This window comes from Aspergillus pseudoviridinutans, assembly GCF_018340605.1.
Source record: "Aspergillus pseudoviridinutans IFM 55266 DNA, scaffold_7, whole genome shotgun sequence".
NCBI lineage: Eukaryota > Fungi > Ascomycota > Eurotiomycetes > Eurotiales > Aspergillaceae > Aspergillus > Aspergillus pseudoviridinutans.
Window position 1 is genome coordinate 1,453,883 of NW_025091287.1, and position 25,425 is coordinate 1,479,307.

The 25,425-nt window shown below is 49.6% G+C and overlaps 7 protein-coding genes across 7 annotated transcripts; 3 read left to right on the top strand and 4 right to left on the bottom strand.

Annotated features, from left to right (window-relative positions):
• Window positions 1-1,405: 1,405 nt before the first annotated feature.
• On the top strand, window positions 1,406-2,766 carry Asppvi_009819 (acetyltransferase spyB; the record flags this gene model as incomplete). Its single annotated transcript, XM_043305665.1, has 2 exons — window positions 1,406-2,181; window positions 2,238-2,766. 2 exons carry the CDS (start codon window positions 1,406-1,408, stop codon window positions 2,764-2,766), a joined length of 1,305 nt encoding a protein of 434 aa, XP_043161600.1.
• A 334-nt stretch (window positions 2,767-3,100) lies between these two features.
• On the bottom strand, window positions 3,101-8,681 carry Asppvi_009820 (non-reducing polyketide synthase spyA; the record flags this gene model as incomplete). The annotated part of the gene is made up of 2 exons (XM_043305666.1): window positions 3,101-7,990; window positions 8,052-8,681. 2 exons carry the CDS (start codon window positions 8,679-8,681, stop codon window positions 3,101-3,103), a joined length of 5,520 nt encoding a protein of 1,839 aa, XP_043161601.1.
• A 4,167-nt stretch (window positions 8,682-12,848) lies between these two features.
• Asppvi_009821 (putative endoglucanase) lies at window positions 12,849-15,296 on the bottom strand (the record flags this gene model as incomplete). Its single annotated transcript, XM_043305667.1, has 1 exon — window positions 12,849-15,296. The coding sequence occupies one exon, from the start codon at window positions 15,294-15,296 to the stop codon at window positions 12,849-12,851; it is 2,448 nt and encodes an 815-aa protein (XP_043161602.1).
• A 798-nt stretch (window positions 15,297-16,094) lies between these two features.
• Window positions 16,095-17,924, bottom strand: Asppvi_009822 (glycosyltransferase family 2 protein; the record flags this gene model as incomplete). The annotated part of the gene is made up of 1 exon (XM_043305668.1): window positions 16,095-17,924. One exon carries the CDS (start codon window positions 17,922-17,924, stop codon window positions 16,095-16,097), a length of 1,830 nt encoding a protein of 609 aa, XP_043161603.1.
• A 1,823-nt stretch (window positions 17,925-19,747) lies between these two features.
• Window positions 19,748-20,565, top strand: Asppvi_009823 (uncharacterized protein; the record flags this gene model as incomplete). The annotated part of the gene is made up of 2 exons (XM_043305669.1): window positions 19,748-19,932; window positions 19,998-20,565. The coding sequence occupies 2 exons, from the start codon at window positions 19,748-19,750 to the stop codon at window positions 20,563-20,565; spliced, it is 753 nt and encodes a 250-aa protein (XP_043161604.1).
• A 617-nt stretch (window positions 20,566-21,182) lies between these two features.
• Window positions 21,183-22,050, top strand: Asppvi_009824 (uncharacterized protein; the record flags this gene model as incomplete). Its single annotated transcript, XM_043305670.1, is given in 5 exon segments — window positions 21,183-21,350; window positions 21,415-21,495; window positions 21,558-21,617; window positions 21,675-22,008; window positions 22,028-22,050. The coding sequence occupies 5 exon segments, from the start codon at window positions 21,183-21,185 to the stop codon at window positions 22,048-22,050; spliced, it is 666 nt and encodes a 221-aa protein (XP_043161605.1).
• Window positions 22,051-23,273: 1,223 nt separating this feature from the next.
• Asppvi_009825 (acyl-CoA thioesterase) lies at window positions 23,274-24,213 on the bottom strand (the record flags this gene model as incomplete). Its single annotated transcript, XM_043305671.1, has 2 exons — window positions 23,274-24,050; window positions 24,100-24,213. 2 exons carry the CDS (start codon window positions 24,211-24,213, stop codon window positions 23,274-23,276), a joined length of 891 nt encoding a protein of 296 aa, XP_043161606.1.
• Window positions 24,214-25,425: the final 1,212 nt, after the last annotated feature.

Consider the following 25,425-nt stretch of genomic DNA (forward strand, 5'->3'; position numbering starts at 1 on the left):
CTTCTAGCATCTCCTACAGGATGACAGTGTGAGACAGATGCAAAATAGTATCGAGAACGAACCAATAAAAGTATGTAAAATCGATCACATTGGCCTAAACACGGGTAGAGCATCCTCACATAGAAACCTCCTCTGGGGATATCGGGATCACTTGGCAGACATGTCTTCCAGGCAGCGTGTACCATACAGAGACCGGGCCTGAGGGGCGCAAAATAATCTCCATATTCACGGCGAGCTAGATCATACGGTAAGCTGTCTTGAAACGTTTGTATTTTGGACGAAACGGGCTGGACTGCCTCTTCGGACCCGATTGTTTCGAACTTTGCGACGGGTGTACTTCTAATCAAGACACTAGTTCATTCTTCTCCTTCCCGCTTGATTCAATGTATGGTTGTCCTCGGACCCAGGAAGACGATAATGAAAGAACTCATGTAATGTCCCTGCCATAACAAGCTTGTCATAGGCTTTAGATTTTTCTGCGTATTCAGGGCATTGAGTCAATCCTTTGCGCCGACGATAGTGACGAGTCTGGAGGCATCCTTAGACTGAACCTTAATTAGTCGATCCCGGATACTCAACAAGTGGTGGATCTCACATTGAAGGCTCACATCACCGGTTCTTCACTGTCGTTTCCGCCTTTGCCATTGATGAGCGGTTTATTGATCAATTCATGGAGTTCCAGAAGCGCCGAAAGCAGTCTGGTAAGAGAATAGACGGCTACACACATACACAAAACCCGAATGGTGAGGATGTCGTGGATCAAGGCAACCAGCATTATGTAGTGATCCTTGGTTAAGTCAAACAATCTTGCGTTGGTGAAACTACAGTTGCKGCCAGCACATTGTATTATAAGTTGCTCTGGCGTGCCATATTGGCTGATTGATTTCGGGCTATGCAGAAAATCTCTCTCAATAAATGCATATGTTATCCCGCTGCGTGGAGTTTCGAATCGGAAGAGGCGCGTCCGCATGCGGCATGCATCAGCCTATTGTGATTTATTGCCCATGGTATTGCCGCAAGGGGTGGAGAGCCTCTTCTGGCAAGGACGTTCACCACATGAATGGAACTTCTCATTCAGCTTTCCACGAGTGCCTTACGAGTCGGTTTCCTGGCCCTATTTGATATTCTCATCTCCGTACGTACGATTTGGCTCGGTCAGCTCTGGCTCCCATGAGCGAACTACAGTTGATAACGAAAGTAGCAAATGCTGGGCCTTTCAAGGGGGGAAAAAGCATATATTTTGAATTAGATAATCCTTCTTGAGTGAGGTCCTTCGGTATTGCCATCAGATACTGCGCCTGACCGATGGCACATGAATCTAATATACGTACCTTGACAACGAGGGGCTATTTTATCTTTCTGTGTTATATCCGTGTGCGGCAATTTCTCTCACCTAGTCAAGGGAATGTCTGCAAGCGAGCGTAGGGTCTTCGAAACCCTGTTGTATGCCATTCCTTTCCTTCTCGCTCAGAATTTAGTACCTGCCATCGTGGTCCTGAGAACGAAGACGAACTCGGTTCTCAGGTACTTGTGGATTGTTTGCTCCGTCTTTGTTTTCTCTCGATGGCTTCAAATCCCGATATCGCACGGTGAGAGTGCCACATACACCACCAAGGTGGGAGTCCAGCTTTTTATGGCGATCATCCAAGGCTTCAATCTTGTCTTGATCAACCCACTGGACAAGAACGAGCTTCTTCAGACAAAGATCATTAATCCAAGAGATCACTTCCCGTGCAAAACGTACAAAGTTGCCCGTCTGTTTATGTATTTGCGGGGCGTGCGGACACCATGGCAGGCGAAAAAGATCCCATCGCAACCAGAGTACCTCGCACGACAGCCAAAAGCCCCAATCTCTCGCAGTGCATTCTTGATGAGACAGGCTGCTATCCTGGCGTGGCTGTACTTATTCTTAAATTGCACAACCTACCTAGCCGCTGGAGACTCATCACAACTATCAAAGCCCGTTTATGGCCTAGGCTACCTCTGCGTTTCCAAGGAGGAATGGCGAACTCGAATCATAACCTCACTGATGTTCTGGTTTGCTTTCTTGCGGGCAGCGGTGGATATTGACTACCGCACCGCCTCTACTTTGACTGTTGGAATAGGCCTGGATGCTCCAGAGGACTGGCCACCACTGTTTGGTCGTGCAAAAGAGGCCTACACTCTCCGCAATTTCTGGGGGTGAGTTGTAACCATACAGCTGTGAGTAGGATCTGCTAACGTGCCTATGTTTCCAGTACATATTGGCACCAGATGTTCCGATGGCCACTCACTGCGATAAGCAACTACCTGGCCCGGGATCTCCTGGCTCTTCCTAGGCCGTCGTTGCTCGAACGATATACCAACATCTTCCTTGTCTTTCTCCTTTCAGGCGTGATGCATGTCATGTCGGACCTATTTATGGGCATACCTTTGAGCCAGTCGACTTCTCTTTTCTTTTTCTGCTCCATGCCGTTAGGAATTATGATCGAAGATGCGGTTCAGGCAACTTGGTCTCGACTCGCTGACAGTCATCGTCCTGGAAGAGCTTCCATCGTCGGCAGTGACGGATGTGCAGTGCCTTGCTGCCATAAGCTTGCGGGGTTCATCTGGGTGTGTAGTTGGCTTAGTCTCATGACCCCAATCTGGTTGTATCCTATGCAGATGTCGAGAGGAAAAGGCTTGTTTCTTGTCAATATTCCAGAGCTTGTTGGTACACAGACAGCTATTGCGATGACTGTTGGTGGTGGTCTTGCGGTAAAATATATTTTTCGCGGAGAGCTTTAGAACAGTACCACAACAAATTGTACTCAGGCAACATGATTGCCATTCTCAGTAGTATCTATTTCGGAAGCAGTGAAGTGCAAGATATAAATGACAAACTATTAATAGGAATGAGAGAGAGCATTAAGGTATCCAAGCAAATAGACAGAACAACACTAATCGCAAATGATTGGCCGTGCGGTCCGGAGATAAATCCGGTATTAGGGCTCAATCTTAGGGCTTGCACCTTCCGGTCCTGCATTCCAAGAATCCACCACACTCTTGACAGAGCAAACCGGAATATCCATCACAAAGCACGAGCAAATCTACACTAATTTCTAGAATTTTAACGCTTTTGTCAACCGAGATACGTCTGGCTCTCTGGTTCCGTCATTTGTCCAGAATCCACCATGGGAGGTGCCATGTGGCGAGACGCTTGAGACTTTGACGCCAAAATAAGCCGAGCAAGTCCGCCCATCGTAAGCTCGGAACTTAGTTGCATCAAATCCACCTTCAAGCCAAATGCTTGTTGTAGGTCGGACTCGAGCTCGACGGCGACCAATGAGTCGAGACCCAGACTTCGAAGCTCAGTTCCAGGGAGTATGTTCTCCCTGACGTTGAAGCTTTCCGACAACATCCTTGATAGCTGGGCAAGCACGGCATCGCTGTTACTTATAGGCCGTGCCTCCGCATTGACAGACAGTGATCCAGTGGATGATGTACGACGGCCGAGAGAGGATGAAGTATTCCTTGTGGCAGTCGTCGTTCGCGAAGCTCGAGCAAGCCGGTCGTCTCGCTGCGTCTGAATTTCTCGGCAAAGCGTCCCGACGTCAAATTGTCTTTCGTAGAGGGAGATCGGTCTGTGAAGATTGAACACTTCTTGAATTCGATTCTCCAACTCAGTTGCGGCAAGGGAATCGACACCGGCTTCCACGAGGAGTGTGCTGGCGGAAATCTGGCTTGGAGAAATTCCAGTTATCTCATGAAGCAGGCGACTCAGTATAGGGTCAATATCTGAGACTTCGCTGTCATCTGAGGGCCGGCAAGCTTCAGTGGCCGGTTCGTATACCGCTTCCCTCTCGACTGAAAGCTCCGAAGTCTGACCGTTGAGACTGGCTTTCTTGACGATTCCGTCGAGGGAACTGGTGGTAATCCGAACGAACCTCGCGCCAAGGATGGCAACAATCAATTGCTTACTGGTTGAGTCGAATACGAATGTGTCACTCAGGAGCTCCCTGGGCCCGCGCAGTGTTTGTCGAGTATAAACAGTCCATGGGCCCATCTCTGATTTGAGACTTGTGAATGTGATCAACTCATTCAGGCCAGAGCAGATGAATACATCATCTCTCTTGCAGTCATCCCTGCACAGTGCCAGTACTTCTGCGATTAACGTGACCTGGTCCATCACGAGCGGATCGCACACTGCTATTTCCGAGCTGTTGCGACCAATTGTCGGCATCTCCAGCTGGGCGACTGCCGCGGTGTCTTTTATGGTCATGGCTTTGATGCCCATATAGCAAGGCTTGTACTCGGCCACTTTCTCCAGCACTTTATATATTAAGCTTCCTTTCATGGAAATTGCCGAACGGTCATCAATGATATCCTGGATATGGCTGTAACCGATTACCCGCTGGATCACTGACCACTGGGACCCCATTTCGGATTTGCCATGTCGCTCCTGCTTAAGAGAAATCGTTCCTGTCGCGTGACATATGCTCTGGGCGTCTTTTTCACTGATGATCGAGAATCCCCACTTGCATGGTCCGACGTGTTTGAGCCTGAGGCCAACGCGGACTCCTCGAGCGTGCCCGAGCGGGTTATGGATTTCCAGATCCAGAACCTGTACATGAGCAAACGCCATCGAGCATTCGCAGCCGCTGGAAATGGCCGCAGCTTTAGCGGCCAGCTCGACAAACACTGACACAGGACACAAAACCTCCCCAAGGACTTCGCGGCCGTTCAGGTACCTGCTGAAGTCTGGATGAACATGATTGACTCCGAAATGCAATTTTCGCGCTTCTCCTCGGAAGCCTTCGTCCTTCAGCAAATAGACTAGTGGCTTGTGTTCATCAGAAAAGATCCTCTCCTGCTCAGAGTCGCTCTGGCCCGCTTTGTCAGAATATACAAGCCAAAATGCTGTCTCGTCAAATTGATAACCAGGAACATCACAAGAGGCAAAGGTTGTCTTCTCTGTGTTATGATACAGCCAAAACTGCACATCAAGGCCTTCATTCCACATCTGCATCGTGGTTTCCGTTAGTGATGCCAAAGGTTCTGACGAATCCAATTGTAGTCGATGAAACGAATGCCCTGAGCTGCTCTCGATCCCGAGGGCGCACTTCACAAGTGCGATGCCTCTGGATCCGGCACCTCCTTCAACCCACGTACAAGGTCCTAATTCTCCGTTAACTCGAGAAATAGCATCGAAGAAATATACCGCCTCGCGCGAATGACGAACAACCAATTCGGGAGTGAACTCCTTCCAGCTACCGCCCATGGAACATGTTTCGATTGGAATATTTGGCGTCGCATATGAGATATTCCGTGCCAGAGCCATATAGTCATCCAGCAAGCAGTCAACCATCGCAGAATGAAAGCCGTGGGTAGTCTTTAACCTTCGAGTCTTGCAGGATGTCTTGCCTTCGAGGGTGTTGATGGCTACTTCAGTGCCAACCAGGACGTGATTCCTAGCCCCATTGAAACATGCAATCTCTATCTTATGATCTGGGACTGAGCGGGCAACTTCGAGAGCTCCCTGCCTGTCTACCTCAACGGCAAGCATACAGCCCCTTTCTTTGCCCCATTTTTGCTGGATTAGCCTGGCTCGCCCTGCAACTAGCTTCAGAGTATCGGCAAGTGTCGTAACTCCTGAGATACACATTGCAGTAAACTGGCCAATGCTATGGCCTATGACACGGCGGACGGGCAAGCCCGCACCAAGCCAAGCTGCGGCACAAGCGTACTGCAACGAGAAGAACAGGCAATGAAGGAGCACCACATCCTCTATGGGTTGTTGGTCAAACAAGAATGGAATCAGGCCACGGTGGCCCATCCTGCGGAGAATCCCGTCGCACTCATCAATGTGTGATCGCAACAGCCTTGAACCTTCATACGCAGCTTTGTGCAGGTAGACAATGTTCCGGGTTTGGCCTGCAAAGACCAGAACAACAGGCTTGGGCTTAGATGAAGGCGATGATAGTTGCTCATGTGGCCTCGCCTTCTGTCCAAGAATGCTTCTCAAGTCACTTAGAGAACTTGCAGCGAATGCGATTCGATGTCGAAGAGTCCGATTCTGCCTCCGAGCCACATTGAACGCGATATCTGACAATGGGGCGTGGGCATTGTCTAACCAGTGACTAAGGGCAGTGCAATACATCTTCAGACTCCTTTCTGACTGCCCAGTTATCAAAAATGGGTATCCAGACAGTCTGTCATTATTGCCAGCACTAGAATCTGGCCGAGGTGGCTCGCAAACAATCACCGCAGCGTTGTTGCCCGCTGCACCATAATTGTTGATGCACGCAGCACGGAAAGTGGCCTTCCATTCGAGTTCATTAATTGGGACCGACAAGTTGTCCGGTTCAAGTGGCGGAATCGATGCATTCAACGCAGTGAAATTGGCCTGTGGAGGTATTCGTTGATTTCGGATCATCAACAGGACTTTGAGGAGCCCTGCAATTCCTGATGCGGCTTCTGTATGTCCGATGTTGGCTTTGACAGAGCCGAAATGCAACGTAGGTCTCGAACCCCCAAACACTTGTCGAATACTTCTGCATTCGACTGGGTCTCCCCGCGGAGTACCAGTGCCGTGAGCCTCAACGTAGGTGATGTCCTTGGGTTGCATGGCTGCCAGCGACAGAGCCTTGCGATAGAGGTTGACCTGCGAGTGTGATGTTGGGACAGTAATTGCGTCGTTGCCATCGCAGTGATTTGCTGCCGATCCGACAATCACGCCTAGAATATCGTCATTGTCGGCCACAGCACATGATAACTTCTTCAACATGACAAAGCCACATCCTTCCCCACGGCAATAGCCATCAGCAGAAGCATCGAATGGACGGCAAGGACCAGTTGGACTCAGAAACCTGGCTGCCGCCAAATTTTCTTGCATATTCGGGCAGGAGATTATGTTGACTCCTCCTGCCAGGGCCATGCGGCATTCGCCCATCCTGATGTCCTTACATGCCTGATGGATAGCCACAGCCGACGAAGAACACGCAGTATCAATGGTCATTGATGGTCCCGTCCACCCAAAGTAGTGACTTATGCGGCCGCTCACAAAGGCTCGAGCAGTGCCTGTGAATGAAAATGCCGTTGGGGCATGAGAGCAGACGTTATGATCATAATCAGAACCTCCGACGCCAACGTAGCAGCCAATATTCTTGTCTTTGATGTCGCTCCCGAAGTATTCAGATGACTCAACAGCCTGGTATGCTACACGTAATGCAATGCGCTGTTGCGGATCCATGTACGTAGCTTCCCTTGGGGATACCCCGAAGAGTCCGTGGTCGAAGTGGCCTGCATCGGACAGGAAGTTGCCACTCAATGGCTTTCCGCGAGGTGCCTTGCGCAATGACTTGTCGACCGCAATTCTGCCTTCGGGAAGGTCATCGACCATTGTGCCTCCTGTTCGAATGAGTTCCCAGAATTGCTGCATAGAATCTGCACCAGTGAATTTACAAGCAGCTCCAATGACAGCAATAGAGTGCTCGGGGTAGTCATAGCAATATTCATCATTCGTTGATGGTTTTTGTTCTTTCGGCGAAACGGTCGAGGTCAACGGGGGCGAGAAAACTTGGAGGTTGGCGGATGCGGTAAGTGACCGTGGGAGACAGCTCACAAGGCCCAACTCCAATATGAGCGGCCGATGATTTTTCTCAGGCTGCAACTTCAAGCTGGAAATAGTCTCTGTCATGGTTGAGTACCAGTTAGCTGGCTTCGTCAACACGCTTTGCAAGGCAAGCTCATGCAGCTTCTCCGCCGATGTGATCGGGTCACCAGTGGTGTTATTTCTCAATGGGACCAAAGGTGGGTTGATGACGGGGAAACGTAGAGACTCGTCGTTGTTGCAGATTTCAAGGAGATCTTGAAGAATCTCGGCGTGTGTTATGCTATGGTATCGTCCGTGGATGGGAATATTCGTCACCTTAGCGTTTCGTGCTGCCAGGTCGGCCCGCAGTGATGACACCTGGGACTGTTTGGCTGTGACGGTGATGTTTCTATCGTCAAGCTCGACAGACGTGTACACCTATTGGATGCAGTTAGCTTGACCCTGACATTGGGTCGCCGCGTCATGTCTCAGTACGCACCCCAGGATACCCTTTCAGGACTTCTGTTACTCGATCCTTTCCACAGTTATCTTCCCAATGTATGATCATACAGACGTAAACATCTGTGCTGTCAAACGTCAACCTGTCCAGGTCAACGTAGCCACCCACGCACGTGGCTAATCTCAATGCGACGGTAGCGTTGCACCATATGTCTCTGTCCGTCCTGGAGCATGCCAGAGCGGCAGCACTGAGAAAGCCTGTGCAAAGCCCCTGGAATCCACCTTTACAGGTGGATTGCAGAATACGCCGATGTCTGTCTTCTTGGGAATCGTCGGCATCCAAGGAGTGCACAAATCGGAGATATTGGACCAGATGGGTAATGACTGTGAGCGGTGCTAATAGGATGTTTGGCAGGTCTTTTGGTATTTCCAAAAAGCACTCATCTCCAACCCAATCTTTCAACTTTTGCAGAGGTTCGTCGTTGACTTGGCTCAAGACGGGCTTGATCTCAACCAAACGCGACCAAAACTGTGGCAGGTCATCCACTGCCTTGGCAAGCTCTTTCAACTTCGGGTTTTTGAGATTTGATCGAATGCGCTGCAGGCACTCTCTTGAGGGCGGAGGGGTTTGCGAGCCGCAAACAATTATCGATGGGAGTGCTAATGCCATGGAGAACGAGTACTCTTTGCTCAATTGAGAAACGATATCCTGTTCATTACAAGGCTTTCCAGGGTCGATTGTACATTATCATCTATTGAAGGACTCGTTGAGAGGATCGACGATTATTGTTCCAAGGACGTCCATAGAAGGATACCGTGATCAGGGCATTGCTACGGTGAATGGATTCGAGATTATTCGGCCCAAACGTAACGATATTGACCGAAGTCATTCCAGTCGAGGACCTTGACATCAAACCTGAACTATCACAGCAATTTGATTTGCCTGTTCTCGTTCAAGCTACAGAGTCTTCTTCTCCACCAGACGAACACGAACAAGCACGCATGCCTTTTTGTCCCTTGCATCCTCAGAGCCATCCGCGTCTGCGTGCGGATAGCAAGGAAGGCTGATCAAGTTTGCCAGTCGTCAAACATTGAACTGGGGACCGAATATGAATTCATAAGCGCTGCGTGCTAAGCAAGGGTGCCTTGACAAGCTTATAATTTACACTTGCTGAAAGGTGAAACAGAATGGTTGAAATTCATGCATGTTATTTTCTGGATGGTTCAGTGCGTCTCGCTTCAATCGGACTACGGCACTTGGAGTCATCAAATACCTCATTCTGGACCAGCTACGCTGGTAGTGGCAACAATCTGATCGTATGGGATTCCGTGGAAAGCTTGAATAAGACAATATCGGATACCTAAGGACCCATGGCACATACTGCCCGGCAGTGATCCTGTCATGTGCAAAGATAACATCATGTCGGCCGTTGCACTATCCAATTGAGTGTGAGCGATCCAGCTTTGGGCTTCATGTCTGTCCTACGATTGCGTCAAGGGGTCCTGGCTAAGCCAAATCCAATCCATGTAGGACGGCTTTGCAACGCGGATCATCCAAGGGCTATTGCTCCGCGTCTGAAGTGCAACCACTATCATGTGCGAAAGTGGCTTGTGCTCATAAACCGGCTGCAGATCTTCAGCTTCGCCATGCATCCGAAATTCAGGCCCTAACTTCTTTCTCCGACGCATCTTCACAAGGTGAGCGCGCGCCACCAGCAACCTGCGGGACAAAACATCAGATTGGGAGCCTGTGTGCTAGTTATGCCTATCAGCCTATCTCGGGACTTAATAATTTGACGTGTTCCATGCCCCTCGTGGTTCAGTTGAGAATTTGTCGGTTGAAATTGGAATATCGCTCTTTGGTTCAGATATCACTGATAGCATACCTGGACCGGCGGATGGTCTTCGAACCTCTGTACTGATCGACAGAAAGACCAGCACAGAGACTCGTCGGCTTGCATGGTGCAGGATTTCCCGTCACTATTTTGATATCAACGACGGCCCATGATTTAGTCTTTTGCATTAGTTACCCCTGCGGATGTCCTGCAGCTTTGAACTCGGAGGAACCGAATGACAACCGGTATGGATCGCAATGCTCAAGGTAATTGTTTAGTACACGGAGCAAGCCAATCTGGTCACCTGCATGACCTGCTCATCAGTTTATGCATAATGAATCTCAGCTGTAAAACGGCAAATCCACTCATGACCTACCTTCGATTCCCATGCTATAACTCTGTCATATTCGGGACATAAGGCCCGCCCATGACGCATCAAGGAAGTCAGATATGCAGGGTATTTCCCCGATAACGCGCAGACTCATGGTCTAGATTCATTAGAATCGGATTGAGTAGGGTTTTCATTTGCGCCTTTGCCGTTCATTCAGCATCAGACATTTGGGATGGTATCTTGCATTCCGCACTTATGATGTGGAAGTTCCCGTCATGCATGAATATGCTTTTTCCTGCCAGAAAAGTTTCGAATACTAGATTTACTGTGCGTCTTTCTTGAGGGATAAATACCGCTGCATATGTACGCGACGCTGTTTGTCACCTGCTCGCCCCTGGGATGTCAATAAAAATGATTCGTTAGACCAGCTTACACCTGAACCGTGGACCATCGTACCCGTCTTCGGCCAAACATACATGCTGAGGGATTATGGTAGTAGGTACGAAGGATTCGGAATTGCCGGATACTAAGCGCTCACCTCTGTGGAGAGGGAAGCAGTCGGCTTATGAGCGGGTTTTGCCACGTACGAGTGTCCAGGATTGAATGTCATGACTAGGATTGCCTGTTCTCGTCGGGCGAAGATGGCCGGCGACAGACACTTGGGTGATTTATCAGGCCTTCAGATCTTCAGCTACGTGTTAATTCAAGGCAAACAAGTCGAGAGCTGAGAACCTTGCTCATGCTTGCCTTCTTCGCTGTTGATGCTTCAGTGGATTGTTCCTGAGAACATTCAGCGGGACTGTTCGTAGGGCGAATAATTGCATCAATGGAAGGCATGTAGTGAGGACATATGTTGGTCTGGACTACAGTAATGGCCTAATTTGAATGTCTTTCTTTAAGCACAAGTTTACTTTTGAGTCCCGAGTAAGGGAGACCTGATGATACTCAACCCTGGTGATATTTCTGAACGATACTGTTACTGGATAGACTATAGTCGTCATACGACTTTGGATGTAGCGAGTCGATACACCCTACTCGATGATACTTATGCGGCAGACAAATGTGAGATCCACGCCAACACCTTATTGTTGTGTCAGCTGTCTATTGCTTCAAGAAGCGAACTAATGACATTCACTCTGGTTCTTATGGACCATKACAACGTTGACTATGCCAACTCCTTTAGAGATCGCACAGACGGTTATATCCGTCTTTGGAGAACGTCAGTAGTTCAGTGTGCTAACAAATTGTATCTTCTTGTCTCCTGTCTGTGACGGTCGAACTGTCGCCACCTCTCCCTCAAGGTTTCTGCCTTGAATGACCTCTTGCTCAATGAACCAGGTCGTAGACTCACGCTACCGCTTTGTCAACACACACCTTAGCAAGACGAACATACTGCACCGCACAGTAGGCTGCCTAGATACGGAATCCAACCATCTCCGTGGCGGCACCAAGCTCCTACCACTACATCACACTATGTTTCTCTCATTACGGAGTGCATACTCTCCTTCTTCTCTCCTCACGCTTAGTATCTTCTGTCAATATCGTCGTATCATGGTACGTTTGGATTGCTCGTCATACTGTTCCTTTACTCTCATAATAGCAGTGATGCTAACAGCTGTGTTGGGCTGGCGTAGACACCTACGGATATGTCGGACTCGACCTATGCTCCTGAGGAGAATATGGTGCGACCATTTAGGCCCGCTGTTTTATACGCGTTCGTCAGCAAATGATAATACAGGGACTGGAAATTAGCACCTCGAAACTATCCATGCGACGATGGACCCAACCGCGCGAGGTCGCGTGTTGGAACGTTGGTAGGTCTCTGCGGCAGTGGCTCCTTTCGACGCACAACTGATACGTAAACAGAATGTATCAATTCACGGTTCCTTACTCCTCGCTATTACCCAAGAGTCTCGAAGGGTTTGGTACAGATGATATTTACATGATGGTCGAGGACAAGTTCTACGCACGCGGCACCTCCACTATGCGGAATTTTTACAGCACAAGGAAGAAGCCAGATTACGGAATCCGGCTGCAATTCACAAACTGTCAACCAGAAAATGCCTATCATTTCTACTACGCTAGAAATTGTCGTCTAGACACCTTTCAGGTGTAGTGGATTTAACGGCTGACAGGAACTTGCCCCAGCACCCAATGAATGGTCCCACGCCGAAAAGCAAAGAGACTAAGAAGGAGATGGCCGCCGCTAGACTCTGATATGGAGCAAGACGATACAGAAGATGATGAAGGTCTTACATGTGCCTTGCTAGGATACCTCATGATCAGCCAAAGGAAGGCTTGCTCGCACGCAAAACCACAGACGCAGCTGGATAAACAATTACGCGTAATGGGCCAGATGTCTTTGACAGCATAGTTGGAGTAGGTATTGGCCTGTGGATGTCAGCTCCTCCTCGTGCAGAGCGCACATATAACCAGCCAGATGAGCAATTTAGTGGACATTGATAGGCTCTGCTCTTGTATCCTCGGGAATAATACCTACTTTGTTGGTTCAATATGGCCGGTCTCCTTCACTCCCTGTCTGTTTGATGACAGATTTATATGCAGTTGGGCCTGTACTTAGTGCGGGCTATGCCCTGGTCATGCTTTTACCTACAGAAATGTGTCATCAGAGTGGTCTCCAATGATTTAGAGCAATGTCTAGCATGGCTAATCAAATACCCCCTGTCCCTGGTACATTCCCCTGCTTGTCTGATCGCTGCGGGACAATATCTGCGTAGAGAAGACCACGACCGCCTGTACCCAGGTACACCCGCCCATACACTCGAGGGTCTCCCTGGATGAGATTGAACCCTCCATAACGATGTGTATCATCATCAACCCGGTCCCATGTGGACCCGTTATCATCTGACCGATAGATCCCATAAGCACTCTTCTCCGGATCACCAGACGAGCCTCTAATAAACAGTGCCGGCTGCTTAGACCCAGGAGCTGCTGCACCCACGGTGATCATGTCGGCGGCTGTTCCGGCGTGTGTGATGCGTTTCCAGCTCTTCCCAAAGTCGGTAGTATGGTAGACTCCGTTGCTACCAAGGGCTAGCCAGATCTCGCCTGCCCTGTCGACGTTCACGACGGGGACGGCGCCGGGGTACGATGGCAATCCCAGCTTTGTTGCATTAACCGCATCATATGAGAGGCCGCCGTCTGTGCTGACGTACCAAACTCCGCCGGAGAAGGCGTAGAATGTCTTCGGCTGTACGCGATCAGCGCTAATGTATGGCGTCTGCACCGTCAGGCCGCGAGGCGATGTCCAGGTCTTGCCCCAGTCGTTCGAGGCATACGGCCCGGAACCGTTTGTTGACGGGGTCACGGCCTGCAGGGTCGGCGAGTAGACGTACATGGCCGATGTCCAGACGACGTACTTTCCAGAGGCATCGATAGTCATAACGCCTGGGTTGCTTGAACTGGTGTTAACACCGGCGATGCAAGTGTGGAACTTGGTCCACTCGCTTCCTCCATCCGTCGAATAAGCCGCCTGGCCGCATCCATCCGGATACTGATGTCCGCATGGTCCTCCGCGGACAATAACCTCAGGCCGCTGCCCCGCCCAGTCAAGGGTATTCAGGTTTGAGAACACAGGGAGGCCAAACATCGGTTGCGGCGTATCGAGATCATCGTGCCGGAACCCGTTGATATCACCCGCTCCGCTGAGGAGATGCGCTCCCTTCCGGGGACTGATCATCGCCAGCGTAACGGTCTCCTCGATCCCTTGTGCCTGGATGTACCATTCCGGTGCTGAATTCTTATCCGCGTGGGCTATGGTATCAGTCGCCCAGATCGTTGCTCCGGTTCCATATAGGACATGGTCAGGGTTTCTCGGGTCGATGAGCACGGCTGTTATCCACCAACCGAACTTGGTCAAACCCTTGACGGGAGACGGCGCGCCGTATCCGCCCCACTCAGGGCCCCAGTTGAAGCTCAGCCAGGGGACCGTCGTTCCGTTGGCGAGTGCTGCTTCGGCGATCGGGTGGCCCCAGTACCCTCCACTACCTGGCGGGGTGGAGAGCTGCGAGACGTCCTTCCAGCTCCTGCCTCCGTCGCGGGAGAGGTACATGCTATCCAGCGCTGGGCCCGGGTCGCGGTCCAGGGAGACCACGACGACGGTATCTGGGTCGTTGGCTGCGACACTGAGACCGCAGTATCCGCCTGCCGGGAATGCCTGGGGGGTATATGGCGCAGGTGAGGTGTTGTTGCGGTTAGGTGTTATGTCCATCCAGGTGGATGCTGTCGTGTTGTAGACATGCACCGCGCCATAGGACACTCCCCATGGTCCAGGGTAATCGGCATAGGTGACGTACAACGCCCCATTAGACGCCAATACCGCCTTCATCGGCTGGGGCCCTGCGCTCTGCGGCTGCGTCTCGTTGGGATAGACCAGCAACGACGGATCCCATTGCATTGGCTGCCCTGGAATAGACTTCCATGTCTTTCCTCCGTTGGTCGTATAGTACAATCCGCCGGGAATGAAAGCGCCCACGTAGATAGTCCCTTCATGCTGCGGATCGAAGATAACAAACGTGATTCCAATCCCATTGGCCGCGGCATCAGGGAAATTAGTCACATTCGTCCACGTCTTCGCGCGATCAATACTCTTCATCAATCCAGCGTTGCGAGTTCCCATCCACAGCTCATTCGGCTTGAACGGGTTAACCGCGAGTCTCTCGCCATTATTCCGACCCATCTCATTCGAGCCCATCGCGAAGGGCGCAGTGTATCGCGTAAAGGTCGCTCCCCGATCATCAGACACGAAAAACGCAGAGTTATTAGAACTCAGGTACCGGCCCTGCGCTAGATATAAGCGGTTGGGATCAGTCGGATCCATAGCCACGCTTTCCGTCCCGAGCAGGTTGTCGTCCTCGGGGCCAATAAAATCGGTGAGTGGAATCCATTTGTTCAGCCCCTGCTCCCAGCGATAGGTGCCACCGATGTCGGTGCGGGCGTATAGCAGATCCTTTTCAGTCGGGTGGCCCACGATGCCAGTGATGTAACCTCCTCCAGTGATCGCAACGGATTTGAACTCGTAGGCATGTTTGGCGGTGGCTGCCCCGACACTCGTGGCACAGAGGGCCGCTAGCCCTAGCTGTTGTAGCCAGTATTTCATGATGGTGATAGCTCGATCCTCGCCATTGCATTATAGCAGGAGAGACTGCAGCGTATATATGCAACGGATCAATCACTCCGCCGGGAATTGACTCGATGAGATCACCCATATCGCGAACCTTCACGGCTTCCGGTCCGTCTGTCCGGTGCTGGCCTGATCCACGAGGAGAAAGTTGCGGTATCTGCGGCCTAAGCTGTCTCCAAATTAGCTGCTGGAGAAATACGGAGTTCCCCGCAGACTAAATGCCTCCGCATGGGGTGTGCATTGCTGCTATCACGGATATCCGCCGTGATTGGTGGCAAAACTACCTGGAGGATGATATTGCAGCTCAATCCCGGCTAAATGCAGAGAGATGAGATGATATCGATGCCGATCTGGATTGATTTCTCATGCCCTGCTTGAGTTGTGCGGAATTCCCACCGGGTTGGTTCCATTTCCTAAGTTCTTCAAGTCTGTTTACAAACTCTTTCTGGTTAGCGCGGCCATATTGTTCCTCACCTAGCTTCACAGTCCCAAATAAACTGGGCCCTCTCGCCGATTACCATGCCTATCGTCTCTGGTAGAGGGAAGTTTCGAAGGTATCTTCCTGTAGATGCCTGGGCTGAGTAATCTACGTTCTATATCGCAGGGCTACACTCAATTGCTGGTGCAGGTTAAAGAAAAAGCTGAAATATCAAGTTTATCTATCATGCAAACCTCCTGTAACTCCATGCTAAAAGGCAACAATAACGCAAGATCGCGCCATTTTCCGGGTAAAAGTGGATTCAATGAACTCACCAGCTTCCTGCCAGGGCCTGGTTATCGGCCCCATACGTCCTTGACTTGGCACACACTACCAGAATCAGAATGCAACTTCCGACAACCGGGACACCGCTGCCATCGTGACGAGGTGCTGCTCGATGTGCTCGATGTGCTTGAGGATGGCAATCTAGTCATCGGTTGAGCCTGCGTTTTCCGTGGTGCCTTCGTGCCGACGGTAGAAGTCCTAGACTGTACGCGATTAGATCCCGAAGCATTACCTGCACGATTGATCGTCCTACCCGCGTTAGATCCGTCATCCGCTCCACTGCCCGAGCTGGAACTACCGGCTGTCTTTCTCCGGCGCGATGAAGGCGGCGTAGGCGGAAGCTGCACGCCGCCGTCGACGCTATCGTCGCTGCTGTCGTCGGCATCGTCATCATCACCGTCGCCGCCACCAAGTTGGTTATTGATGGCCGACAGGTTCCTGCCTCCCCAGTTAGTCTCCCAGAAGGTCAACCCGGCATACAGCTTGATAAAGCTGTGGAAGTAGGCAAAGACAAAATAGCCCGGCAGCATGGCGAGATCCTGAGGCTCGCGGAGAAAGTACGGCGTTAGTTTGACCATCTTCGTGCAAAAGATCCAGGCCGCGAGATATCTCAGGTTATCAGCGGTTCCGAGCGGGCTTTTGAGCAGGGTATACGCCAACGCACCGTCGTAGAACAGGGCAAAATTGACGAACGAGGTCCAGTACACAGCGTACACACACCAGGGCTGGGTATACCAGACGGTTCTGTCAGTGAACAAGCTGGCCGAGTTACTGCGCCAGGTGGTTCTGACCCAGCGCAAGCACTGAGAGAGGAACTTGGGATACGTACCTAGCGTCGTCTCGATCATTGCGTCGGGGCAGTACTGGATCTTGACCTTCCAACCGTGTCGGACATCCCAGCGGGTGATGAAGTTGTCATCGTCGGCGTTCAGGGGACCAAACAACCCGAAGAAGAATCTCTCGTTCGTGAATCCGGCGATGAACTCGGGATCTTTGAGGATCTCAGACCGATGCGCAGATGTGCGGCCAGAAACGACAAATACGCCATTATCAATCGCGTTAGTGGCACGGATCTCAAAGTTGTGTCGTTCCAGGTATAGCGCACCAAGCATATTCCAGAATGATCTGATGTTGAATCCCGTGTCCGTACGGCGGACCCGCTTGTTCGTTCCGACGATGCCAACCTTCGGGTCTTCGAACGGCGCAAGGATGGCCGGGAGGAAGCGTTCCGTGGGCCAGAAGACGTGGTCGTCGAGCAGGACCGTGATCTTGGTCTTCACGTATCGAAGGCCGTGCGCGACCTGTCGGCGCTTGTTCGCTTCGTCGGCAGTCTTGACGGAGATTTCGGTATTCGGGAATCTCCGCTTGTAGGGGGCGATAATGTCTTTGGTCAGTTTCGTCAGTTGGTCTCCAACAGTAACAATGATGATTGCACCTGGATTGTTCCGAAGGCATGAGGTGATACACTCTCCAAAGTCTCTGTTCTCGGGGTCAACGGTGGGGAGGATGATTGTGCAGTCAGACGGGAATAGGGTAGGGTTTCTGGGGACAGGGGTAGGATGGTAGAAGAGCCAGAAGGAGATGAGATGGACGATAAGACGGAAATACCGGAAGACGAACAGATGGAGAAAAATTACCGTCATTCGGTCGTAGAGAACGTCATCTCTTCGAAGGTCTGCGGGTAGAATGCCAGCTACCCGGGAGGCTATTTCCGTGTGTATGTCGTGAAGGGTCCGGCCGCTCGATTGCATGAAGTATGCGGCTCCTGCTGCTGCTATCATAAACAGCCGAGGGTGAGCGATTACCCAAGGTAATGTGATAAAGGCAAGGAGTCCGTACATTGTGTTGAAGCGTTGGTTGGGAAGTCTGTGTAAGGGGCGAGATGTGTTGCTTCAACTTGGTGTAGTTGATGGTGTTGACGAAGCTGTAGTCTAGGATTTTTCGCGATATTTGAATCCAGCAGAGGAACAAAGAGACACCAAGTGAACCAAGTGAGAGAGACAATATTCACAGTTATGAAGGCCATTGTGAAAGGCAGTCTCTGACGGACCCATGGTGAAGTGAGATGTTTCTCTACAGAACAAAGCCATTGGAGAGAAAGGGAGTTTCTTATAAGTCTTTTGCAAGCACATTATGAAGGTCAACAGTCCAGAGACAGAGAGTCGACAATGAAACATCTTAGACAATGCATTATGTTCTTTGTTCAGTCATGTTAAAGAGAGAGGGAAACACAACTGAGGAACGAATGAAGATATGTCTTTCAAAAACCTCACATGCCGAAAAGAAGAGGTCTCAGGCCGCTTTGTCAAAACAACGCAAGGATTCGGGCTACCCGTGGTAGGATTTACACTGATCACTTTCTTTCTTCCAAGAGGAGCACTCTGATACTATTCAAGTCAAAGAGCCAGTGAGTGACATTCAGCACAAGACCCGAAAGTGAGGATATGGGCTGAGAGTCAATCGATACATTCTGTATCGGCACTGTCAATTGACACTGATGATCTAAACTTCACAGTTTGATCACATTGGAAGAAACTCCCAGGAATAGTCATTGTAAGAAGATCTCGGGCATACGAGTGTGTCATATCTGCGCTTGATGATCCGCAAACGGCTTCGATGGCTCAAGGTCCAGACGAATTATATACACTGGAAAAAGACCGTGAAGCTCATCTCTAGAGCTTGTGCCCCGCCGATAGTAATCACTTCCTCCAAGCTATATGCCCGCGGATTCGCGAGGGAGGAACTAGAATACGATGAGAAGTAATACTGGAAGTGGGCAATTGTGAGAATGCAGCCAGTTTGTCAACTGGTACTTAGCCAGAGACATGGTAGCGGGCGGACTTCATCCAAGCACAGCAGTTTTCTATCTAGGTCTCCGTGAGCAAGATAAACTACACGCAAAAGCCAATATCGTACATGATCACCCAGAACACTGGGATGGCGGTCGAAGAAAGAGAGACACTCATGTTCGGCTTGGGCTAGATAGAGCACGGATACACTAATCCTCCTAATAGCTAGCGCTGCAGCACTGGGACAGCGAGCGTCGGACACAAAAGCGTCATTGTTGGATAGGTTTGAGATTCGGTGTGGACATTGCAATACTGTCTGTGAAGACTCAAAATAGGTGCATACGGGAGTGCAAAGAAGTTCACCCACGGGGAAACCTTTTTGTGTAGTGGCTCAATCCTAATGGCATATGAGACATTGTATATGCCAGCACCACTCGTGTCTCCATGTATGGTGAAGCGGCTAGAATCCCTCCGGACGCCGACTCTGGTAACGAAAAGACCGCACAGGGGCGCCGTAAAAAGAGAAGGGAAGACTCCTCTCGTTCCGTAAGACGATGGATTTAGTTGCAGGCGTATGCAAGACGAGCATCCAGGTTGTCTCACGATAATCGAGCCGCTTGAAGAAGGACTTTGCAAGGCTTCACATACAATATATATGAAGTGATAGAATCCCCTCCACAGATTGGAGTAGACCCAGATACTCGCCGAGTCCATCAGCGCTGTCCATTGCTCTGTGCAATTGAGATGCGCCGCACCAGGTTGCCGAGATTCAGATCCCAATGCCGAGGGTATCATCAGAGCTGCAGCACTTACAAAATTTCTATGAGCCTTGAGCTTCTTCCTATACTCATCGATGGTGGGGACACATTGCAAACATGGGGGGCAAAGTAGTGCAGGACGCGGCACTACATAGCTTGACGGAAGTGGCACCACAACTACAGTTGGAGGAGCTAACCACCAGACAACAACAGGGCGTCTACTTCATCATCCCCGATGAACATATCGACAAAGCAGGCGACCTCCTGGTGGAAGCCGGACTTCCTCCCTGCCAGCTGGGGAAGTATTGCGGCTTCGACTGGCCCAAGTCTATCCATGGAATTCCCTACGCGCACTTCAATATTATAGACCTTGGTCCCTTGAATTACTACAAACCCGAGCAATATGGTCCAAATCCCCGCAAATGGTATACGCTGGAACTTACAAGAAGTCCGAGATGCTGTGGGGAGCGCCCGAAATCCCACTCGGCCCACCTCCCGTGAACGACCCAGACTACTGGACGATCAATGATGAGCGTCTTCCAGAAGTCCACAGGGGATTCTCTCTAGGCCGCGTTGTTGACGCGAATTATCCGGTCAAGATCCCCTCGCCAGCGCGCTACGCTGAGATGCTGACCCTCCTGTTCTTCCGGGACAATTTCCCAGAAGAGACTTTCAGAGGGAGCCACTGGCGTTATTTGCTGTGGGACATGCTGACAGTACTGGAGAAGCACCGCCTCTTCGAACTGAGGGACCTTCCGCCTCGTACTCGAAGCTGGTTCAAAATTCTGCTCGAACCCACATGGGAAAGAGCGCATGGGGATGCCGAGGACATATTTGGGGAGGAGATGAGGAAGTCGGGCGAGGTGCCCGAAAAAAGTCCCTGGCCGTCGGCGCATAGGATGCCGCCTGGATGGCGTGAGGAGCTTAAACAGTGAGAAGAGGAGGAAGAGCAGAGGAAAAAGAAGAAGGAGGAGGAAGAGCAGATGAGGAAGAAAGAAGAAGAGGTGAAAGAGGAGCAGAATGTGCGATGGAACAATGGGTGGGCTTTGCAGCTGTTTCTTGTTTGTCCTTTACTCATTTACTTATTGTTGCTGATTGCTATATTCTGAGTATATGTATGTTCAGCTTGCTTATTATTTAAGTCAATCAATAATGTTGCCATACCTTGTTCTGTGATGTTAGGAGAAGTTTCATCTGAGACTAATTCCAGTGATTGTGGCATAATGAATGCTTTCAGTTAATAATATCTTGTATCAGGGGGTCTCACAACACTACCCCCATGTCTGCTATAACAAAGATAAACTGTATACTCCATGTGATGTTAATAAAGGATTAAAAAGAAAAGATCTTTGTGTATCGGCTGCTCCATGTATATCCTTAACCTTATTTCAAGATGAACATCTATTGCAAGATGCAGTGGTTCTTAAACCAGATGATGACCATAAATAACCGGTCCATTGCCTGCTTCACAGGCTCAGTCAGTATCAACTTCGTTTCATCAATCTCTGCGACTTCCTTTACAACCAGTATCCGAAAACCAACAACTCTCAAGATGAACATAACTTGCTTGCCTGACGATCTCCGTGATGCCGCACTCAAAACTGCAGCAGAGACGCTCATTCAGTGTCTCCAGGCAATGCCAGAACTGCAGGGAGCTAAGGTTGCAATTGTCGGTGGGATGGCAGTCCAAAATTATTTGACAGGCTACCGGCGAACCTATGTGAGTGGGACTGAAGAACCAGATCTACCAACTCGTGCTGACGAGAGCATGCATCCTGGTGCAGGATGTGGATGTTTTGCTCTTCAGACCTGACCGTCCCATTGACTACCAATTGATGCGCAAGGAGCTGGTCTCCCTGTCTCAGGTTTGTTCAAGGGGCGCGCAGAGCCTCTATTTTTCAAGTACAAACCTACGGATGAGCTTAAGCACAAACGGAAGCCCAAATATTCGTACTTTGTGCAGGTGGACATTATTCCAGAATATTTGGTACATTTGCGTGCCCTGGTCAGATCGATCAAGTCAGACTAACGTGATTGATGACAGCCACCGTACCTACCTGCGCAGGCAATGACGCTGGAAGACGTGGACATAGGCCATCTGCCTTTTCTGGACCCATTGGACCTTCTTGCCTGCAAGGTCCACTGCTCAAGCATGCGTTCCTCTCTCAGAAAACGAAAACAGGACGCCGACGACGCAGTGAAGCTCTGCGAAACTTATTACGGCCAAGAGTATGTTCCGCCGAGCAAAGAACAGAGAGACGCCATCGCTTCGGGGGTGGATCTGATGGCTGAGTTTTCCAGGCGGTCTCACTGGAGGAAGTGGAGGCTGAGACAATGGGTAAAATCTGTGAGAGGCGCAGCCTGCGGGTGGGTTCAATGTATAAATATATAGTATAGCTGCTGGACAGAGACTGATATAAATAAATCTTACTAAAGATAGCCCATTCGCCAGTGTCAACAAAGCATTTCAATGTATGAGAGATCCATAAATACAGACTTCTCAATTGCAAATAAGACAATGCACTGATTGAACCTGAGCAACTGCAAAATGCAGCGGCGTTAGTTACACCCTGGATCCATCGATCGTTGAACTCACACTCGCCCCACAGTCCACCAGCAACTGAGCAATTTCAATCTCATCTAAGAGGCGGTAGTTTGCAATAGCATGTTGCCATGGTTGCCCGTCAGACGGGTGTGGCTGCACCACAAGCATGAGCAAACGAAGGAGTCTATGCTTTCCCAGCCATGCTGCGCTTTCCACCAGGACAGTAGAGACAGCAGCGATCAGGAGTATGGACTTGCAGAAGTGTGCATAGCAGAATTTTGTAGCTGTATGTCTTGATGTAGCTCAGTAGCTGGCCTGTTTGTCAGCCTGTCAAAGCATTATTTGACCACAAGCAGAAACAGAGCCCATGTAGCAGCTGCAGTGAATTATTCACCGGGAAATCAGGTGTGTGCGAGACTCCTATCAGGCGTTCTACATGACTCTCAAGCAAACTTCCAAGTATACAGGGAGCAGGGAATGCTGCTGGAGCTTCATTGGATGTATTCAGGAACATGGAATGGGATGTTGGTCAGTTTTCTCAAGCATGATCTCAATAATAATACAGAATTTACGTAGTTATCTACATATAGAAAGACATATGGGGGAACCCACTAATGGTACAACATATTTGTAATATATATATGTATAGTGGGATTCAATATCCCTCCTACATGACAATTCAAGATTCAACGCTAGGGATTCGATATCCATACTATATGAGTGACCTGATAATATCCATAATTTAATGATTAATATCCTAATATATGGTGACTCGATATCAATACCATGGTATTTGTTATCAAAGTTATTTAGTGTTCCCTACGTATGCTAAAATTTCAATGTGTTCCTTTTGTAATGCTTTCAGGGACGCCTCTTTCTGTAGGCTGGAGTTCTTTTCACAGGCCAGGAACCCTGGTCGCCTTCTTGATATCTTTCATAGCTGCACTTCCAAGGATGTAATTGCTATCAAGTTTTACCTTTATACACATTAGAGGAAAATCTATATCTAATGCAAAAAAATATGGTACATGTCTATAACATCCTGTCCTAAGGACATATATATTCAACGCCCAGTGTATCTCGACCGTTGATCGCAGTCTATGCAAAAGCAGGGAGTTTCATCTTCTCCATGTAATCATCTAACAGCCTCTCCTCCTGGTCCACAAACGGTTGAACCATTTCCTTCCCTTTGCGAATCTCCTGCAGCAATTGTTCACACTCACTGTTGTCATCCCAAGCGCGGCCAGACTTGACCTCTTTGCGCTGAGTGATCGATCCATTCTGGCTCGTAGTGCCATTAGCAGCACCATTCCCCGCAGGCGCATTCAAAGGCCTATACCCAGCCGCCTCAAACGCATCATTAGGAGGAACAGTGTACCTGCCCTTCTTGAGCACATACTTGCTGATCGAAACAGCAAGCAGCCTCTTCCTTCGAACTTCCTCCGTATCGGCCGACGCCTTTTTTCCCTTGCGCGGCTGCAAGAAATAGGTAACAATATATATCCACTTCTCATCATAGGAGGCGATATGCGACTGAACCTCGTACTTCATGTAGGCTGGAATCTCGCGCTTGAAGCTCGTGTAGACACCGCCAAGAACGAAGTGGAGTGGGCCGCGCTTGCCTTGCTTCTGGAGGCGCTTCTCGAGGAATGCGGAGCCCTTCATTACCAGGGAACACATGAGGGCTGTTCGGGAGACGTCCAGATCGGAGAAGTATGTCGAGTTTGACTTGTGCATATTCATGTCGATTTCCATGATTGGGGCGCGGGTGAAGATGCTTTTCGGTTTTAGGATGTCGCTGCTGGGCTTTGGCGATTGCTCGACGGCGGGGGTCATGAGGTAGCCATGTTGGAAGAAGTAGCGGTAGACGCGGATCTGGTTGTTTTTAGTATACGCAGAAACAAGAGGAGGGTGAGTATCTTACATGCCACACGAAAGGCAGGGTTTTGAGATTTAGCAATGCGAACGCGATAGCAAGGGCTTTCCAGAAGGAGAGAGACTGCCAGAGCGAGCTGGCTAATGATAATATGGATTCCATTGTTGTATTACTCCCTCCGCCGATTCCACTTCAATATGAAAATGCGCAGAACACAGACAGAAGAGCAAGGGAGAAGAGGAAAGAAGATATCCTCAATGATGTGAATTTTCCTTGACCCATATCTTATCCGATTAGTGATCTTGAATTCTAGAAAAATCCCAGCGAAACTGCCAATTCAACCAATCATGGATGTGTTGGGAAGATGTTGAACATACCTCGGCTCGGGGTCAGCCCAAAACAGTAACAAGTCCGCCCCTTCGTGCCCGCCGGCGCCAAGACATCGGAATCGGGATGATACACTTCCGCCGAGATTCTTCCGGCGGCGGAATTGCACCACACGGATAGTTAGTGGCAGACCTCAGTATCTTACTAAACAAAGATGGTTTCATTTCCCCTCCTTTCTATGGGACGTAGATGCGGAAAGTAACGATGCAGCTATGGCCTTCTGACTCTTTAGTCACTTCTAGTTCACGCAATATGTTTGCAACTACAAAATAGGAGCATGTTATAAAGCTGAACAGCAGTGTATAACTACACATACAGAGTACAGAGACATGCTCCTTCAAGTGTCCTCTTTCCAGCTTGGTATATATTTCTCCCACCGTGAAAAGTGTGAAGGATTGATTCTACTGTAAAGAGCTCTTTTTAAGTATGGATAAGATAAGCACAAATTTGGATTGGAAGATCTGATGGAAGAAATATTACCAGGGGACTATGTAATCAAGATGCAAGATAGTTGTGTACCAGATTAGAAGAAGTTGCCCTAATAAATAGCTATATAATTCAACTAGTATATACCCTAATTAATGACGCTGGTGGTTGAAAAGGTTCAAGGTATGATAATTTGCGGCGAAAATTCGCACTGCAGCCCGTATTCGCCGCTCGGCCGTGGATTATGCTAAGGTGACCTATAACCTAGTTGACTATAATCCGGCTATATTCTATTTTCGTTACTAGGCACCTTTTTAGGAGTGGAGATTCATTGACGCTAACAAAATGAAGGCCACCAAAAAGTCCTGATTTTCATTTTAGCCTCTTAAAGGAATCCTTGAACAGAAGCCTACTTAGTTTATCAACCGCACCGTGCGTTCGGGGCCGGTCGACGAATAAGGAATGTATCCTTTATGGCCACATTGTTTCCCATTTCTAGTTTGATACAACTACCTTGCCGTCTCCTCAGAAAGTAATAAATACAAGCATGGATAAGGCATG